General features: G+C 40.1%; 1 protein-coding gene across 11 annotated transcripts in view; it reads right to left on the reverse strand.

The window, feature by feature from the left end:
• The window catches only part of CFAP20DC (CFAP20 domain containing), a 154,966-nt gene that overhangs the window by 15,280 nt on the left and 118,479 nt on the right, over positions 1 to 21,207 (reverse strand). For 10 of the 11 annotated variants that reach the window (XM_067541323.1, XM_067541314.1, XM_067541370.1 and 7 more), the window contains one exon: positions 19,278 to 19,339. In XM_067541323.1, the coding sequence (XP_067397424.1) occupies positions 19,278 to 19,339 (62 nt within the window). Of the gene's footprint in view, positions 1 to 2; positions 1,590 to 19,277; positions 19,340 to 21,207 lie in introns of those variants that run through there. The other variant, XM_067541378.1, reaches the window with a different exon arrangement.

The following is a 21,207-nucleotide window of genomic DNA, read 5'->3' on the forward strand; positions in this document are numbered from 1 at the left end:
ATTTCTCTCCTACACATGGTGGTTGCTGCTGGAATTAATACACAGTGGCAATTGGCATATTTGCACACTACAAATCAGAGTCAGTATGCAATCATCAAATTTACATGCAAGGTGACAAGCTAACAAAGCATGGCAGAATGTTTTATAGAAAGACACATTACTGGCCCTCGTTGTCAAAATGGTTCCTCAAAGCCTCTCTGATTCGAATGCCCCCTGTTGTGTCCCTCTAATAGCCCTGGTATCTGGCTGCTCAAAATCAGCTTCCAAGTGATCTGCCTCCACGCTCCACCTCTGGGGAAACTTTTCATCCATAGCCTCACAAATATTATGCAGTGCACAGCATGCTGCTATGACCATGGGAATATTTTCCTCATTTAGATCTAACGTGCCATAAAGGCAGCGCCAACAAGCTTTTAATCTGCCAAACACACATTCAATAGTCATTCTGCACCCGCTCAACCTATTGTTTAAAATGCTCCTTGCTGCTGCCCAGGTTTCCTATGTAAGGCTGCATGAGCCATGGGAGTAAGGGGTACGCTGGGTCTCCCAGGATCACTATGGGCATTTCAGCCTCCCATATTGGAATCTTGTGGTCTGGAAAGAAAGTCCCTGCTTACCACATTCTGTGCAAGCCAGTGTTCCTGAAGATATGAGCAACATACACCTTTCTTGACCACCCCACATTGATATCAGTGAAACAATCCCGGTGATCCACAAGCACTTGCAATACCATAGAGAAGTACCCCTTTCTATTGATGTACTCCATCACAAGATGGTCCAGAGCCAAAATTGGGATATGCGTGCCATCTATTGCCTTGCTGCAGTTAGGGAATCCCATTGCCACAAAGCCATCCACTATTTCACACACATTTCCAAGAGTCACAGTCCTTCATAGCAGGATGTGATTAATGGCCCTGCACACTTGCGTTAATGCAACTCCAACAGTGGACTTTCTGCCTCCAAACTGATTCGTGACTGACCAGTAGCAGTCTGGAGTTGCCAGCTTCCACACAGTGACCACAACAGTAGAGAGCAATGCAGGATCCCCCTCTTCTGCACAGCTGTAGTCAGAAGCCCATGGAATGACAGGACAGAAAAAACTGCATCATGAGACATTAAGCCCGTACCCACGATGCACTGCGAACCACTATGCCGTCCCACAATTCCTACCTGCAGAAAGTGGCGAGTTGCACAGTGGGATAGCTACCCACAGTGCACTGCTCTCACTGTCGATGCTAGTGCACCAACTGTGGATGCGCTCCGCCAACGGAAGGAGTGTTGCGTGAACATGCATAAGTGATGCAATTATGGTGGTTTATGATCGTCGGCGTAACTTGCGTCGACAAAATTCTGTAGTGTAGACAAAGCCTTATACCTTATTGGTCATGTCGCAATGGGCTGTTCCAGCAGCCAGATACAGGGATGTCCTGGGCACAACCCTATGCTGGGGGCCAGGAAAATGATGTGTAAGAGCTACTAAGGTGACTCTTCATCACTCAAGGTTTCCTCTGGGCTAGGGGAATCCTCATGAAGCCAGCCAGATCTGCTGGCTTTTCACTACTTTCTTCTGCCAGCTTGGGGACCATGATCTGAAACATAATATACATGTAAGTTACTGGTGCTTACAGTGCTTTCTGTAAATCCATGCCGACCTGAGATAACACATGCGAGGATTTGTTTCTGAAAGAGAAACCTGGCAGAGCTGAGTCAGATGCTGTGGCTGTTAAAATATGTCTCTTGCTTTCCTTCTCTCAGTTGGTTCTTGTGCTGCTGGTGCACGTTATTGCTTACACATCATCTACTGCTGGTATATACACACAATCTGAGGTGAACTGGGGGACACATATCTGATCTCTTGCAGCCAAGATGGAACAACCTAATTTTCCGCCTCAGAAAACACAACTGCTGGTGTAGAACTTCACCAAATACGACAGAGAATTTAAAGATATATATATATATATATATTGAATTTTCCATAATTTCAATATGTACAAAACAAATTTTAAGATATTCTTCTATACCAGCATTGTATTTGCACCTATATGACCAACTTCATAACCAGCCCTTACTACCACTCAGCCACTGGCAGTGAGGATCAGCGTACGCAGAACACACACCAGTATACTTTCTCCAGGCTGCTCATTACCATTTCTCCCCACCATTCTCCACACACATATTCTCCAAAAAACACCCTATAGAGTATCCAGTTCCATACAATGTCCCGTGCGTCACAGAATGTCAGTTAGGTAAGTGAGAGCACTATAACGCACAGGGTCACAGGTAAAAACACTTCAGTGGCTGCAATTTGCATTTCTGGTATTATCTACCTCCAGCACAAGCCTTTGAGTTTTTGTGCTAACTGCTGGGAGCAGGGTTTAATCATAATTAGCAGACATGATGCTTAAGTTAAGCTTTGACCTGGTTCATGCTGAGTGGTCAGCCACAGTCAAGCTTCATGTCAGCTAACTCGACTCTTCACAATCACATTCAAACACCATTACATTCCAAGTGAAGAAAAGCTCCAAGAGAAATTACAGAGGTAATTTAAAGAATATAAAATGTAATGTTTCGCTTGAGCATGCGTGTTAATACCTACACCAGCAAAAACCACCACAAAACCTTTAAGGAGCATTGGTGGATCAGATCCAGACAGAGAGGACTAGATTGTGTCTCATCTGAAGGACAGCATCTCTAGCAGGTGTCTATTAATACCATTCTGGTGCGATGGTCAATTTTTAAACTGCAATATCTTGACTCTTTTAAAATTTTTATTTCTTTTTAATAGAAGCAATTTCATATTATGCGCTCCTTGTTGGCCCAAAGTTACTTTTAAAATTGAAGCCATTCAAACAAATGCATGTTAAAAAACTGATCTTGCATTTCCACACATGTAATTTAAAAATGACCAAACCAACCTTTCCCAAAATTGGTAAACAAAACTCATATCTGTGCTGAGATCTTGTCTGCCAAGTTTCAGCAGAAAACAAAGATTTGCAGCTGACTGATAAAGCTATAAAAGTGGGTTTATAATGGAGATGCTGACACATGCTTTACTCTAGCAGACAAGGCAGGCATTAGGCACACATGAAACATGTAGCCTTTTGATGCTCAGCTTTCAAGGAAGCACCTAAGATAGCACGTGTGCGAGCGTAAGCTAGAGAGAGCATAACTGAGCTACATTTTTTATAAAATTCTTTGTTGAAATCTTTTTTATACTTTTGTAGAAAATAAAAAGCCCAGCATGCAGGCAACTGGCCGTTAGACTGCTGAGCCACGAAGATTGTGGGCGGTGTGTCTAATTTATCCTTCATCTTACCCTGACTGAAGTAAGAATCTTTTTAGGGTAAGTTCCATAAAGAAGCCTGTTTATCTCCACAAAACAGAAAAACTAATCAAGCATTTTGATTAATTAGAGACACTCTCTGTTTATGCTATTATCAAGGCCTCAAGCTGTAATCAATACAATCAACGTGCAAGGACCTATCTATGGCTTTCCTGATAACAAAGTTGAATGCTAAAGAGTACACTCTTTGACATTGTGAGTCACATTATGTGAAGACCCAGACGGGGAACTTTCCATAAACATTCAAAGTTAGGTTTACCACTGACTTTGGCAGTAAAATTCTTACAGTTACTGTGTAACTTATTTTTCATGTCCAGGCACATAACAGCATGCACTATACAATTTGACTACCTCATTCCTTTTTTTCTTCCATTATTTGAATCAGAAATCTGTTTTCTATATTCAGGAAGTAATTATAATATGTTGAAAGCTCACATGATAGTTGGAACAGCATTTAAAAATAAAAGTAATCTTTCGTATTTCTGTAAACAGCTCCTGTTATAGTTATATGACCAACTTAACTCATCTTCGCAACAACTTGTGCCTGTCAGCAAGGCATGCTTGGGACACCTTGCCAATACTGCATAACTAGCATGGATACAAAGCTTTTGCCAGTGACAGTAACAGCACCACATCACATTGTCACCATTAGCAATACATTGCTTGGATTAGTAGACTCCAGGAGCACTGCAAGTCCCTTCTTGAAATTTTAGAGCTTGTCAACAAAGTGTGACAAAGCGCATCAGAGAGGTGTGATCTGTAAAGCACACTAACGGGTTGTGCTTTAACTGCCCCACGTAGGCCTGCTGTCATGCTCATAAAGGTACCTAGTTCATGCCACGTAGACAGATCTAGACGAGCTCCCCCTCCTGGACACTCGCCAGACTGCTTCCTGTGAGGGGATACAACTGCTGGATCCTGTGCGTTTTAAGCCTCCAAAATCTGAACCGAGACCAGGCTGCAGTTGTCTTGGGGCCTCCAGGCACTTAGGGGGTATACCCGCCGTTTAGCAACCTCTCTGAGCGCTGAAAACATGCTGCTTGCTGCTCACTGCCCAGCCCCTGGAACCAGTGTTGGCCACTGTAGCTTGAACACATCCTCTCCCAGAACTCCAGCTGGTGAGTGTTCTGGGTCCCCAGGTTAACTCTCCCAGGGCACGTGCCAGGTGTAACACAAAAAACGCAAACACTCTGCACAGGACCCTAACACCATTGCTCTTTATTTAATCACACAAGAAATATAAAGATCTATACAAAAATAAACCATACACACATTTTCCTGCCTCAGTTTCCCCACCACTCCAAAGCATTCTCGGGGCTAGGTCAGAGTTGTCTAGGGGCATTCAGGATCTTTCTGCTGCAGCCCATGGTCTGTGTTCTGAAATGTGGAGCCTTCTCTCCCCAGCCAGCTTTCTCTGACCAGTCTGCCTTCCTCTCTCCTGCCCAAAGCTTCCTGTGTAATTCCAAGTTTCTTTTTAAAATGGCTGCTTTGTTACCTCTGTCTCTTTCTCTTGTTGGGAATTTTTCACACTATGAGTCTTCAGAAAACTGGATTATTTGGTCAAAATTATTGTAAAGCCTAAACTTCATTCAAGTTTTACCACATTTGGCTCAAAATCCAAAGAGAAAGTGTGTAGTTTATTATGTGCTATTGATTATTCTTCTGTGTAAAAAGTCTGAATCGTCCAATCAGGGAGCAGAAACTATATCATTTGACTTATGTGACCAATCAGACACTGACAATAATGAACAATAAACAGTGAAAGAGGACTGTTTAGGAACAACTGACAGACTGATATTTAATCACATAAACTATCCTGTGAATACTTAGGAACAACAGATGAGGACTGGTTCATGAATGATTCACAAGCAGAAGAAAAGGGCTGAATGTGTTGAGTAACTTCTTGTCATGGGGTCAAAACACCCCAGCTTGTGGGCCAAGCCTACAAAAATATTTTAAAGAAATACAGAAACAGAATTTCTACATCTCTGGTTAGTATCACGAAAGCACCTGATATATGCTGTCATATTTCTATTGAATTAAGTAGAACCGCATTGACCAAATTCTGCCACCATTTCTCACAACGACCAAAGCCTTATTCCATGGCTAGTCCCATTGCTTTCAAGGTATCAGTCAGTGTGAATAAAGATGGCAGAATCTGGGTCAGAATGTTGAACTGTTTGGTTTAGATCTGGTGAAGAATATTTTTGATCTACCTGTATATTTAATAATACCTAACTGTGAAAGTTATCCTAGATTAACTCAGTGCATGTATAATGCAATAAAAGGTGACCTAACCATTAAAAAACTTGCATACAGACTTTGAAGCCTGCATAACTGAACATTCGGGACCCAACTGTGCAAACACTTTCATGCATGCTAAGCTTTATGCATGTGAGCAGTCCCACTGTCTCCAATGAGGCTACTCATGTGCTTAATGCTAAGCACACAGGTAAGCACTCGGTTGACTGGGGCTTTACTCTGTAATGTATCGGGGACGATAGCTGGAGAAGTCGTCTCGTTTATGGTAACAGTTCCATTAAAGTAACAAATGTGCGCTTCAAAACTGGTTTTACAGTGACTCCTGGAGCTCTGAAGTCCATTAACAATGAACAACAGGAAAAGATGCTTGTGCTATGTATGTAACTCCTGGTTCATCTTATATCTCTTCTGGGGATACAAAATGTTGAAATCAAATTTCAGTTCCTGCCATCAGCTATGACTATAATAATGCCACAATCATCTTAGTCCTAAACCGTCCATTACTGCCTCTAAAAACACTTCAGTTTTGCTATTTGAACATTCTCACAATTACTTACATCAAAAATGCCATAAAACCAGGAGAAATTATATCATGTTTATAAACAAATTCCTAATTCAGATAACTGTTCATTTCTTCTTCATTCCAGGTCAAAACACAACATGATGGATAATAGAGAAAATATGCTGAATAATAAGATGCATTACCTACAAAGACACAGAGTGTATTTATACACACAGATCAGGGAAAAAGAGATTTTCAAGTGCACATTTTAATAGAATGCTTAAACAGGACTCCAATATATATGTTGGTATGTCTAAGTTTTATTTCACAATACATGTTTGTATGACTTGAAAGTTATATATTTTAAAAAGAAATATCACAATTATTTTAAGGTCAAACTGGCAATATGCTGATGATTAAAAAATGCTAGGCACGAGCTATATTTTATTACTCTCCTAGAGTGTTATTGTAGTTTTAAAATATCATTAAATCAGCACAAACCAACACTTATCATTTCCTGCACATTTTTCACAGTGAGCTGCATTCTGACTATGAGTAATCTGTTAATCTGTTCTTTGCCTCACAATCCGTCAAAGTGACAGATTCATTCCATCCCTAATACATAATATCTTCATTTACTGTATGCCTTACTGGAACTTTCTTTTTTTTGCTAGCACTAAGATTTAGAAAATCACAAGCAAATTTACAGAATGTCATAAACTGTTGGTCCTGCCTCTTTCCTGCTACACACCACTTCAGCAAATCCAGCCTGTCACATTTCAGGGCAAATGAACCTGTATTTCCCCTCGTGGTCCAGACAGGGCACCCAATCTCAGGCTTCCAGATCCCCAACTGTTGCCTCTCTTGGGTGCAGACACATGTCCCCTTCTGACTGGGGTATTTCTAGACTGCACAGTTCCCTGCCTTCTCTATTTCCCAGCACAGACAGGTTGCACAAGAACAGCTGCTGGCTTTCTCTTTAGAGATGGGAAACAGATGTAATTGCTACAGATGTAAGCACTTCCTATGCAAGTCTACTTTATTCTTAAGGTAAAAAGCATTACAAAGAAAACATATTAAAAACTATAATAGAAACTACACACATGCTAATAAGCTTACCAGAATTAACCCAAGCCCCAACATGGATTCTTGCCAGATCAGTTCTTCAACCCCCCACCCAAGGGGGTTCTGTTGTGGTCACAAGTCCATCACAGCTTCAGCTAAGAACAAGCCCCCAGTCCATACAACCATACCTTGAGGATTGGGGCCCTTCGTGGACCAGGGGTCCTGTCTGTTTGATGGATCAGGAAGAAAAGGCCCTGAGACAGTTTAAACCAGGCTATTTATTCATAAACCCTTTCTTTGTCTGTTGGTCTTTGGAGAATCCAGTTTGAATTGGTATATGCACCTCTCTCCAGGAGGTGGCTTGAAAATGTTGATAACAGAGGAAGTACATTAGCATCCCCTTTCCTATTAGGGAAGGTACATGCAATGCCACAACGCAGACACAACTGCATTTTTAATACAATGGACCCTAATGGTATTAATCCTAATTCAATAAATTTTAACTTAATTCAATAAAGTTTATCTGAATTCCGTAAGGTTTGTCCAGGATATTGTCAGTCTGTCACACAGCCAACTAAATGTTCAATACTCCTAAAGGAAGCAAAGTTGACTAATTTTTAAAGCTGATGAATTTAATTTTAAATGACTAAATAATGAAAGAAGAGGTCGCTAAAAGTACACGTGAGATTGTACATGGAGATCCTAGATCAGCTCCTATTAATGTATCTTTCCATTGGCTTCAATGGACGCAGAATCAGGCCCAGAGAGAGTAACGGTCGTGAATTCTACACATTGAGCTAGATCCTCAACTGATATAAATAAATGAAATCGGCATAGAGATACTGAAATCAATTGGCTTACAGCAGTTGAGACTATAGCCTATTAAATCTAACAGGACTTTCTTTTAATGTCAGTTGTCGATGGATATATTTTAGTAGTTCATTACAAGCAAAAAAGAATACATGTATATTCATTAACATCAGTCTGAAAACGGTAGACATAAGACCTGACTTGCATGTTAATAATAATTTAATAATTAATAGATCATGCTATTTGGTGGCCATCTCTTCCTTAACTGAGTATGCACAACTCCCATCATATTTTATGTTCAGTAGCAGCTAAATTGTCATTTTACTTAAAGACTAAACTTCCATTTTATTATACTGTTGATTTGCTGGCTAGATTGCAAACTTGGTGTTCATTGCTCTTTTGGTATTATAAATAATGCCAACAGAAGAAGAAAAACAATGTTTCATTACCTAATTTAACTAAAAATATTATGCCCTTTCTTCTTCGTTAACTCTGATTCATTTGTTTATCAGTGAATTGGCTGTATAAGTTGCAGTAAGGAATTTGTAAAGGGAAATAAGTTACTTGGCAAAATTCCTGCATATTCACATTTAATCTCAGTCAAATAGACAATAATGAAGCATATCAATTATCTGCTGTCATCACTTGCGTTCCCTTGTCTGCTGGTTCAAATGCCCAAACATTTAACAAAGTGTCAATTACTGGGGTTTTACAAAACTAGAAAGCTGAACACAAGCAAACTCTTCATTTTAAGAATTATGTTTTAATGCTTCATCAATTCATAAAACACCTGAAGTTGCCTTCTAACTAGTCTTGTCGCGGCTAACATAATTTGCTTTCTCTCATACAGTCAAGCCCCAGCAGCATTCTGCTGTCCTGTGCCATAGACTGCATTCCGTTTATTCTTAATGGATGAATAGGGAGCTAGGGGCTTTTAAAAATCACTGGATAAGTACAGCTCAACAGAACAAGAATTTTAATGTTAATATAATCAAATTAGTTAGCAGTTGTGCTGCTGAAAACAAAACCTGAAAATTACTTTTCCTTCTCTGTGAGAGAATCATTTAAAAATACATGCAAGACAACATTTGATTTTTGAGATATAATGACACTGGCCTGGTTTTATTTTGATATAACAATGGTATAATATGAAGTTACAAACTTAATCGTGACCACGTAGCAAAAACTAAGCCTTCGCAGTTGAATCTGCTTTTAAAAGTAGCAAGTTTTTCCAATGACAATAGGATAACCACAAAGGAATGCTGAGTAGTAAACTCTCTTGTTCTTGTGTAGTACAGCAGACGTAAAAACAATATAGAAAATTATAAAAATCATTAGTTTTTCGGAAAAGGAAAGTGAACTTTGGAAGTGACATGGGACTGACTGACACCATCCTGTACCTGTCTCTGTGGAGGTGACCTCTACGCACCTGTGCAGTCAACTTCAGGATCAGGATGTAAGTGAATTCCTGCTCTGCCTTGTCTGCCTGGCAGTCTGTTTCAATGGAGTCTCAGAGAAACCCCACCTCCCACCCCCGGACCCGGCAAGGATAACAACGCTCTTATTTTTGCTGGAAAGATGCCTGTGTACAGCAAGCAGCCAGATCTCAGTGGAACCTAGGAGTGTCAACTTGATGATATGACTGAACTTTACTGTGCCCCAGGAAGTGAGTGAGAGGTCACTCCTCAACCTATTGCTGTCTGTAGGGCTGGAGAGCTGCAGCTCACAGGGCTGGCACTGAGCTAGCTTTAATCTCCACTATTTAATGGCATAACCAAAGAGGCTAATTGATCAGAATGAGCTATTTAGGGTGTAACTAGATACTGAAACAATGAAGTACAGCTTCACTGTGACAGCGTCTTGCAGACAGATCAACTGTGTGTCCAAATGTTTCACAGAGATAAATAACAAATAGCAGTGGGTGAAGAAGTGAAGAGGTCTCAGCAAGGGAGACAAAGTTACGTGTCAAGCTGCAATTTGGAAGAGATGGAGCAGCAGCCGAGGGATACAGAAAAGCATGTCTAGACAGGAGCTGCACAGGAGAAAGGCTTCACCCCAGCAATGGGGAGTGGGCAGTGAAGGGACAGAGAGGAGGCTGATGCTCGAAGGATGGCAGGAGCAGGGAAAGGGGTAGAAATCATTAAGAGCACTGATTCTGGAAGGTAGCTGAGCTCAAGTTTATGCATCTTTTGGATCTCCTGGGTTCTCAGGCTGCCAGGTGAGCCCCTTGTGCAAGGGCCAAGGTCTGTGCAAGAAGACAGGAGAAGTCCAAGGATGGGCAGTTTTGTACTGGACTGTGAAATGAACAGGGAGCCAGGGAGTTATCTGAGGATAGAGATGATATTGGTCAGGCTTATTCAGAGGTATGAAAAGGCAGGAAGCAATATACACATACTTGCTTCCTGGAGTGTGGGAGATAAAGCTAAAAGATGATACTTCAGATGCACAGGGGATGCAAAAGGTGGATTCCAAGGTAAAGTAATTTTGAATACTCCAGCTGGGGAAGCCTGATAAATCTTGGTCAAATCTTCTCAGAGGAGGAGAAGCGAAAGACTAAGAGTATACAGACTTAGCCCCGGTCTACACTTACCTGGAAATTCGGCGGCAGTCAACAGGAGTTACACAAGCTACGTAGAGTAGCTTGCGTAACTCCTGTCGACTGCTGTGCTTCCCTTCTGCACGCCATCTTCACAGCACTGCGCCAATAGGAACCGCTTTCCCGTCGATGCAGCACTACGCCACTTGAGGGGGTGGATTTACTGCGTCAACTTCCTGATCGATTAGCAGGTCTACACTGACCGTTCAATCGATCCAGAAAGATCGATCTGACGGCGACGACTTTGCCACTGTCAGTATAGACATACCCTCAGACAATGGGAAGCCATGTGCTTTTCACCAGGATTCCCTCACATACTCTATACCTCCAGGAAACTAAGTTCTTGAGAATCCCTTTGCAGCTCGATGTTTTGCCAGCATTATCAACACTTTTTAAAATAGTTTTTAATATGGTGTGTTCTATATAACCCGTTTTTATTGTCATGTTTCCTTTGGCACATACTGTGGCCTGACAAGTACAGCAGAACCTCACTAATTCAGATTAACGACTGGGAGACCCACTGTAAATTACTGAATTTTGTGAATGAGCAAGTAAGTGAACAAGCATAATGAAAAAGCAAAGTACATTTTGTGATACATTATCCCTGTTCGCTTCTTTTGACATTTGCAGTGTAGTTTTATAATACTTCATAATGTAATGTTGTCTGTTTTGTAAAAGCAATGAAGTTGTATGACTCTGCTCTTGTAATGAATCATATAAATGAATATGCTTCTTTGTTTGTATAGCTGATTTCATTTTTTTAACTTACACTTTTAACCGTGAGCTATTTTGCTATTAAATCTGTGCTTGGAACAGAGTGAGACAGCCATTGTTTATGTGTGAATTCGACAGTGTGCAAATTAGTGAAGTTCTTTTGTAGTGCAAATATAATATACTCTTTGCCAGAGGATGTTGTGAAGGCCAAGACTATAACAGGGTTCAAAAAAAGAACTAGATAAGTTCATGGAGGATAGGTCCATCAATGGTTATTAGCCAGGATAGGCAGGGATTGCGGTTTGCCAGAGGGTGGGAATGGCCGACGGGATGGATCACTTCATGATTATCTGTTCTATTCATTCCCTTTGAAGCACCTGGCATGGCCACTGTTGGACGACAAGACCCTGGGCTGGATGGACCATTGTTCTGACCCGGTATGGCTGTTCTTATATGTATAATCCTTTTATGACTGCACTGTATTTAAAGGAAGTTAGAGCGATGCAGCAAGATTAAGGATGCAATCCAACAGTGAGTGTCCACTAGGGACTAGTCTGTTTGGTTTTCATTAGCTGATGCAAACAAGTGTGCCTGAACTGCAATCCCAGCACTTAATGAGCCCGTAAGATTCACCTTCAAGATAATACATGGAGTTTGCATCCCTATGGCAGAATCACGCGTGTCCATTACAAATTTCAGACTGTTTGATAAGGGCAAATGCTGAATGCTTGGGGCAGAGGCGTAGCCAGAACTGATTTTTTGGCATGGCCTGTGATGGACATGGGAGGGCACAAGTTTTGTGTCACAACTGAAAAAGAGGATGATAAAAATACGGGATGAGTTGCTTAAAATCTGATTGGGTGAGCCTGCTTTCAAAGTGGGTGGGCCTCTCTCTCCAAGTGGCTTATAACCTTTACATTTAGTTTCACCATAACTCTGTGAAGTAAGTATTATTATTCACATCTTGCATATGAGGAAACCAGGGCCTCTAGTTAAAGTGATTTATCCAAGCTTGTACAAGAAGTCTGGCAGAGTCAGGAAAAGAACTAGATCTCCTGATTTTCATTACTGTGTGATTTAATCACTGGATTTCTTTCCTCTACAGGTAGCTGGACTGCCCCCGTAAGCTGAATACATTTAGAATGGAGTGAGCAAGGTGTTTCCTTCTAAAAACTTTCGCAAGTTAAGATTTCAACATCATACATTTATTTGAGCCTCCAGGCTTCAAGATTGAAACTAAGCTAAAAAATGAATTCAGTTATACAAAAAAGCAGCTTATCCATTTTTATGATTCATTACCCAACCCACTCTAGACAGATATAACAAAACTTGGAAAGTCACATGCTGTGATTAAGTAATAATTAAGGATTTTGGTGCCGCTATGTTCAGAAAGAAGCACATAACTCTTTTCTAATCTTTTGAAGTTATTAATCTCTTAAAATGTTCTGATTTGCAAGTCACTGAAACAAAAACTAATTCTGGATGGTACAATTTTCAGATCAATTGAGATTTTGTTATAACATTAAACAATTGAAGCTGATATAAAATGTAACCTCTGTTTGGTCATTTATTGATCTGTACACTTTAAAAGAGAGACAACATCATGCTTACTGGTTGCAAAAAATATTTGAGATTGTAAAGAAAAGAAAAATGATGACATCCTAGCAGTCCAATGTAATACATGTATGTTATGATGAGAAGACAGCTTGCTTCAGTCAGCCTATACTGAACCAATGTGAACTGAGGTCACTGGCTATTAATCATTTGTCAAAGACTGCAGGCTCTTATCAGCCAGTTATAGATACAAGGATGTTTATATCACACCCACAAGTGGCAAAACTATAAAGGATTTAATCCATAGCATGGCAGTGACACTTTTTATAGATAAAATAGAAATCTAAATGAAAAGCTGGCCTGGATATCAGCATCCATTTCCATTTAGATATTTTAGTAAACATTTTATAAGTTCTTTAGGGTTTTAGAACCTTGGTTAGTTTTCATGTTTTTCTTTTTCATAAACAGTTAGCAAACACAGCCAAAATAAACACAAGGCATAGAAGTAAAGAGGAAACAGATTGTGGGTGCAGTGCAACTGAATGCAACTGCAGCTTATTTTACACAATCAATTACCGTGCCTTTATCTTCACATATTTGAGGGTAGGATTGAATACTGTAAAGTCAACAGAGTAATTAGAAAAGAATTACCTTCCATAGCAATGGCCTGCATGAATGTGGATTGGCAGGCTGGGGAGAACATGGCGCTCGAGTGGGAAGAGACGTGGGGCATGGAGAAGGAAGGAGAGCAGAGAAGCAAAGGGGAGTGGAGACAGGAGCACAGTGAAATGACATTCCAATCCTCCTGCAGACTCCACTGGACTTGTTGGGATCTTTAGGGGTCAGAGCCCTTACCCCCACCCCAAGCCTTAGTAGAGTCATGGAAGAGCCTTGAAAATCACTCCCGCTTAATGGGAGCGTTACTAACCTCAGCAGATCCCAACAAGTCTAGGAAAGGTTGCTAGCTCCCCTGCCCTCCCCACACAGCCTAAGTAGGGTCTTTAGGAGATTGACAATTCTGTTCAGGCCTTTTGGGAACTAACAAACTTCCTAAATCTTTCAGTTTTATTGGGATTAAGGTATTCAGATGTCAGTGTGCTTGTTCGGTCCACACTGCGGCAGAGTGAAAGCTGTGGTGATTATTTGAGAGAGTCTCAACGCCTTGCTTGAGTGTAACCCTCACTCCTATTTTCCTGGCTTTCTAACTTCTTCATTTTTGCTATTGCTTTTAATGTAAATGCTTTTAAAAGCTAAGCTATCCATAACTCACTGACATGGACCAGCCATCTTAACACAGTCACCAGATACCGTCACTTGAGAATAGAATATAACATGAACAGAAAACTCTCTCACACAGCATGGGTCAGATTTTAAGTGCTGGCTTTTCTTGCTGCGGCCACAATCCAAAGCAGGTAGACATCTAACTACAAATATTTGTGCCCATAGTTTATTGTGTTACCTTTATTTATTTATTTTTTAGAAAGGTGCAAAGACACAGGCCGAGCTGAAGCCTGCCTGAAAATCTGGCGGTAGATCTTTTGTATGAAATTACTGACGTATAAAATATGTTTCTTATTACAGGAAGGCCAGTGAAGTGCTGAAATATTTATGTCCCATCTTAGCTTGTTTATGCAGGTACTTGGGAAACCAGCTGCTTGAACTTCAGTGCATAAATTTCAATAGGTGGCTTGGGAAGAACCTGGTATGACACCATGCCAATAGTGTGACATCTAGTGAGTCCCAGTCCGAACCAGTCTTTATAACAATCGTTTTCAACTTACAAAAAATGACAGAAAATCAGCTCTTTTTGGAAATAACAGATTTTCTGAAAAGAGTCTGTAAAAACTTCAAAAAGTCTGTCCATGCAGTGCCTACAGTTCGGCCCACAGTGCCTGCTTCAGAGTTGGTCCAGGTTTTACAGCCCTGCAGGGCCTGAAAGCCTTCAGACTATTTATCTTCATTTAGCATTTCTTTTAATAAAACTTTCAAACCTACCATGCCACATGAATCTGATGGAGGATGAAGTAGTACCAGCTGGATGCAAGGTGGGTGGAAATTTGCATCTGTCTGCACCAGAGGAAGAATTCACTCCTAGGTGAATGCCACTGCCCTCTTCTTTGGGGTCAGCTGGGGCGGAGCAACTTTAAAACCCAACCAGGACGTCATAGGAGTCCCACTTGTGGCTGAGACTTGGAATCCAGCACATCTCCCAGTGGGCCTGGCTCTGGCCCTCCGAGCCAGCCAGGCTCACTGTGCTAGCAGGCTCTGGACCCCACAGTGGAGCACAGAATGGGGGGGGGGGGGGGGGCGGCTTGTGTCCCTGTACCAATATTCCAGGGCGGCTTTATGACCTGGGTTCTGTGGTAGCCATTTTCTGCCATTCTCTAGCCATTTTCTGTTTATTGCTCTCAGTGCCATTCTCTTTTAAAAAGGTTTTCTTTTCATATCTGTCCCTTAACTTTGTTAGGGATAGAAGTTAAATTTACTGGATAGTAACTGCCATGATCACTCTCTCTCTATTTTATGAATAACATTACCACCCACACTTTTCCCCTGTCATTTGGTACCTCCTCAGTTGTCCCAAACTATTAAAAAAGAAGCTGCTTGTGCTGATTGTCTCAATATTGTGGCATGGATATCATTCACACCCGCGAATCTACAGAGCATATATTCATTTTTCAAATTCTCTCTTCCCTACTTCTCTGCAATAGCTCCTATAAGCGTATAAAGATTTAGATAATTCCCAACTCTCCGTACGTAACCCCCTTTTCTTTTTCTTATTTCATGGTGTTCAGCCAAAAACTGATTGCTATAATCACAGCTGTTGTTTCTATTTGCTCTGAGTTGAAAGGGAACCATTCCCAGACAAGGTGGCAGTGCAGAGCCTTGAGTGACTACGAAGAAGTCGTCGCTATTTCAGCACACTGGAGGGAGGGCAAGAAGCTGTTAACCAGGCTCAGTAGCTGTTCTGAAGCTGCTGTGCAAGGCTTCATTAAGGGCAGATGTACACACATGCCACCTCCCTTCCCCCTGCCTTTAGTTAGACGCTGGAAGCTTCTGGCCAATCAATAGTGAGTGCTGTCAGGGGTACAAAACTGGCAGCCATGTGGAGCACCAGTCAGATCCAGCCCAGCTGGGAGCAGATAGAGCTGCGAGGGGTAACCCAGACTGAATCTGTGGGTTAGATCTCAATACAGTTTCCTGTTATTTTACAGGTTAGTTGGACCTAATTGGTCTGCAGCAGTTATATGTTAAAGCATCAGTAAAGTCCTTAGTCCCAAGAAGGAAAATAAGTAATTTTTTTTTATAGCAATAGGACATAGTTCAAGGGATAGGGTAGTTTGCTACTAGTCTAAAAGGCGGCTGACTTGGTCTTGTTATTCTAAGAAGCAAGCTTAAAATGAAGTAAATTGGGCACTTGTGTTTCTGTGAATATATATATATATATTATTGAGACACAAAGCATGGTCCTGTACAGCACCAGTCAGATCACCCCCGCCAGCCCTGTAGGGACCAGACAGAGCTGCCGGGATAACCCAGACTGAACCTGTGGGTTGGATCTCAATGGGGTTTCCTGTAATTTTACAGAAGTCAGTGGGATTGCAACTGGGAAAACATCACAAAGGAGGAATCGCAGACCAAAGGCCAAATGTGTTTGGGAGGTATGTCCTTGAACCAAAGACAGGGTATGAGCCTAACAGCTTCAGTCATTATCAAGTTTTTTTTTCTCTTATTTGAAGTTGTGTATGTGCTCAATACTGTGGATGCTGAAACAACTGACTATGTAGTGTAACTCAATGTTTTATTTAATTGTCAATATAATACCAAGGGTGAGCCTATGTGAAAGCAGGAGATCCCCGATTGTCAGAATTCCCAATCCACATATTTATTTTGTAAGGTATTATATATATTTGGGTTTAGGCTCTGTGTTAGTGTTCATTTTAAAGGAAAACAAAACATCTCTAGTTAATGACGTTAGCCGAGCTAGGGTGCATTGTAATTGCTGTGCTGTAACAATTTATCTTTGAAGTGTTGGTCATAAAAAGGAATCTGAAATGATTAATTGTATGTGCATGTAATTGTCGTATGGTGAAGACTGGTACTGGATTCCTAACTAGAAAAAGAAAGCAAATCCTATTATAATTTCCACTTTTTAGTATTTAGAGGGATCCTATAGAAAATCCAGCTGTAGTCTCTTGCAAGGATAGGAATTCATGATCTTTGCGAACACTTTAAGTCAGATAGAGGATTGGTAAGTAAATTGACTTACCTCCCCTCCTCTATGTAGGTTACACACATTTTTTTTCTTACACTGCTTGTTAAAACTGGTTTTAAAGAATAGTTCAGGAGCTCACTCATTTTAGAATCACCATCAGTTTTATCTCCCTTCTCATTTACTTGTCCCCCTCTCCTCCATGGTGAACAACATTTCTCAGGTTTCCATCTTAAACAAAATGTAACAATGTGAATCACAGTTTTTCAGTCACAGGCTATAAATTACTTCTGCATTACATACGTCTTCTCCAGTTTTTATATCAGGATGCAAGCTGACCTCAAAATTTTATCGTCTTCTATATTTACAGCCCAATAATGCCTTTCTGGCAGTTCACAAGGGATACTGAATTTATGAGCAGTTGCAAGTCAGGTATTTTACAGATATTTTGATTGCCTGTATTTGTCAAAAATGATTTTGTGAAAAAATTCAAGACTACTGGGTGGTAGATTAAACAGTGGTACAAAAGCTGGTAGTAATTTTTGCCCAGAAAATTTGACTTTGAATCTCTGTATATAAAACACACAAACTAACTTATTTGAATATATTAACCTGACCTGGTATAAGAAATGTTTATCTTATGCTTATGACAATGGAGTTTATTAAGTTATTCAGTATATCAAATGCACCTGGCACCAAAGCGTTTGAGCATATGCACAACATTTCATAGAACAATGACTTTTAACAATGACCTACCCACCCTTCCCTTGAGCAAAAGCCTGCAAAAAGCAGTGGACCATGTGTCATGCCCTAGAGGTAGACGACTTGAGCACTGTCAGACCAAAGAAAGAAATCAATTGCAGAGTTAAGGGCCTTGCACCCAGAATGTCCACACACAAGCCACCTGGCATTTATATCTGGGGGGCTGAGGTAGAGGCAGTCCCTTGGGTAAGCAGGACTTTGTAGAGCAAAGTCAAGACCTTGATGTCCACATAAAAGAGAAGAGGAACCCAGGCCTGCTAACAAATCACTGCTGCAATACACTTGCTGAAGCAAAGACCACCAAGAATGTAGGTAGCTGCAAACTGCACTAGCTGATGCTTCTGAATGATCTTCAGAGTAGTCCCATGCACTTCACATTAGAGCAGTGCTTCTCAACCCGCAGCCCAATCAGCACACAGCTGCAGCCCATGTGACATCCTCAGGGCCATACAGGCGGTATATATATTGTGTGGATGTGGCCCACATAACATGCTATTAACATCACCTACAGCACCAGAGGCATCCCTAGATTGCTAACAACTTGAAAGAAAGAAAGAGATCTCCTCAGTAATAGAGGAATATATCACACCCTCGAGATCCTTTCCCTGCCCTGCCAGCATCTCCTATATGTTGCCCAGAATAAACTTCTTTGAAAACAGTCTTGGCCAAGCCTGGGGAAAGCAAAGAGAGCATCACTGGGGTTTGATGATAAACAAGACAGAACTGTCTGTTAGTACAACTATAGTCTAACACGGAGGCTTAACAGCTGGGGTGACAAAGGGTCTTAAGATATCACGGATACAGTAGTTTAAGAGGTTTCTATTCTCTTTCTCTCTTTCTCTCTCTCTTAACTTTTACCAAAAAAGGTCCCATTGAAGCCAAGGGGAGTTTTGCTGCTGACTACAATGGGAACAGGCACCACTTCAAACTTGAGTAGTCTAAATACATCATAGACAGAGTCCATCTGCTAATGCACCAGAGGACTATTATATAATAGTCTACTCTTAAAAGTGCAGTGTAACTAGAGGTCTTGTCTAATTCCATGATGTTAAAATCATGAATCATTTGTGAAGAATGGGGTTCCTTGAGCACAAGGAATGCAACGTGCCCTCTCCAAAACCAACCAGTCAATTGACTATAGCCCCAGTCCTGCAATGTGATGTGCACAGAGAGTCCCACTGCGTTATGCATCACTTCACAGGATCAGGGCCTACACCAGCTACATTAAATGCATGACATGATGTGCAAATGACTATTACATGTAGTCGAGTTCTGACCTGCACTCTGGGATAATGTGGTCACGCTGCAATATTGAATAAAAAGAGGGGTGGGAAAATTCTCTCTGAGGAGGTAGCAATTGAAAAAATGATTTAAGATTAAATCAAAGAAAGACACATTTACTAGTCAGAACATTCTAACTGAATTCTCACTGCCTGGCCCATAAACAGAATCTTACCTTGGGTTGGAATGAGAAAGCGGGTTCATTTCTTTTTGATAGTGATGACCTTGATTGACAGGCTGTGGAAAACACAAAAAACTGTAATGAGAAGATAACTTTGCAAATATTCTTTCAGTAGATCTAAAGGTATATGAGAGAATCCTTCTGGGACAATATATTTGTAATATCTGATATATTAGAATTCTGTGGTCTTCATCACCGAGGTGGAACGTCAGAAATAGTATTCAGTTTCTAATTTTGTAGAAGTACATTTTAAATTGATGATTTTTCTGGCATGATATGCCTGTACATTGTACAGTGAGTTACAGTATAAACGTTTACAGAAGATTTGATCACCTTGCACAAAGTAGAGTTAAATTCTATGAAGCCTGGTTGACACTAGATATTAGTGTTTATCTCTATAATGATGTCCTACTCGGTTTTTGTGTTATATAATTTGGATAATATTCGTTTATCTCTATGATATTAGTTTATCTCTATGATGTTGTCCTACTCAGTTTTCGTGTTATATAATTTGGATAATATTTTTTAATAAAAAAAACCAACCAGTGCATTTGACATAAACACTAATGTTCACAAGCTGATATAAAAAAACCCAGAGTTCTAAATTTTAGGAATATATTTTTGTCTCAGTACAAGGTAACAGAAGAATAATCATATTTACAAAGCACGCAGCTCCACCCAATGCACTCAGGGCACTATACAGATACATTAAAATATAACCATACACAAACATTACCAATACACTGTGAAATGAGAAATACTAAAAACCAACATGCAGCATTATTAAAGAAATAGGGTCTTACACAGGCACCAACATTAAAAAAATGAGTGCGTTCACATGATTTTTGGAAGTGGAGAGAGATGTGATAAAACAGATGTCTATATGGGGAGTGATGTTCATATCACAGCAAAAAACACATTTACTGGCCAAACTGTGACAGTGGACATCCCCAAAAGTGTGTAGTAGCGGAGAAGGGAAAATGCCGAGCACCTAATCAGGCCATCTATGAATCATAAGATATTTTTAATTTCATACAAATAATTCTATACAAATAGTCTATTACTGATATTGGAATCAAATTTGATATTGGAATCAAATTACTGTTTTGGAATCAAACAATTTTTTATTTTTCACATTTTATAAAGCCTTACAAATCACCTTCAAGGTAAAATTCAATATTTAAAAAATATCTACAACTGACAGCTATGCCAAAACTATTTTATACCTTTTGGGCTGTCATTGTTTAGAACAGATGCTAAACAACTTATATTTCAACAATTTCTCTTGACAGCATAAATATTACATTTCAGTTCTTGGAAAACTAACGTTAGCTATAAAATCCAGTTTTTAGTATATCAATTTTATAGTTTTATAAGAACATCTGTTCATTTGTTTTAACTGCAGCTTAGCAATACGATCTATATATCTCTGCAGTTCAGAAGGGTTTTTCTTACACTCATTAAAGCCAAAAATAGATGGGCATGTTTTAAATGAAGCTGAAAATCAGACTAAAAAATGCAAAATGATAGAAATACAGTCATAGAACACATGCTACAAGCAAAATATTACATAAATATACTAGGTAATATGCCTATATGCTATACTACTTCATAGAAAATAAAGATGAAAGATACAAAATAGGCCTTTTGGTGGTGCTGTTGCTATAGATTACATCAAGGGATGAAGAGGTTATATAAAATTAAGCGGCATTTAGAACAAAAGGGCTTACCTTTTGGGGAAGAGCTATTGGTAATTTTTGTGGAAAAATAAGAATAGACTTAATGAGGGAATATGATTTGCAAAAACATTACCAATTTAATAGAGAGGAAAAGATGTTATTGCTTTAAATCAACAGAAAGAGACTACCTAGAAATGAAGTAATCTCTCAAGGTTAATCATGGCTAGGGACTATTTTTCATATTG

This window comes from Emydura macquarii, unplaced genomic scaffold, assembly GCF_026122565.2.
Source record: "Emydura macquarii macquarii isolate MOO-44397 ecotype Brisbane River unplaced genomic scaffold, CSIRO-AGI_Emac_v2 contig_71, whole genome shotgun sequence".
NCBI lineage: Eukaryota > Metazoa > Chordata > Testudines > Chelidae > Emydura > Emydura macquarii.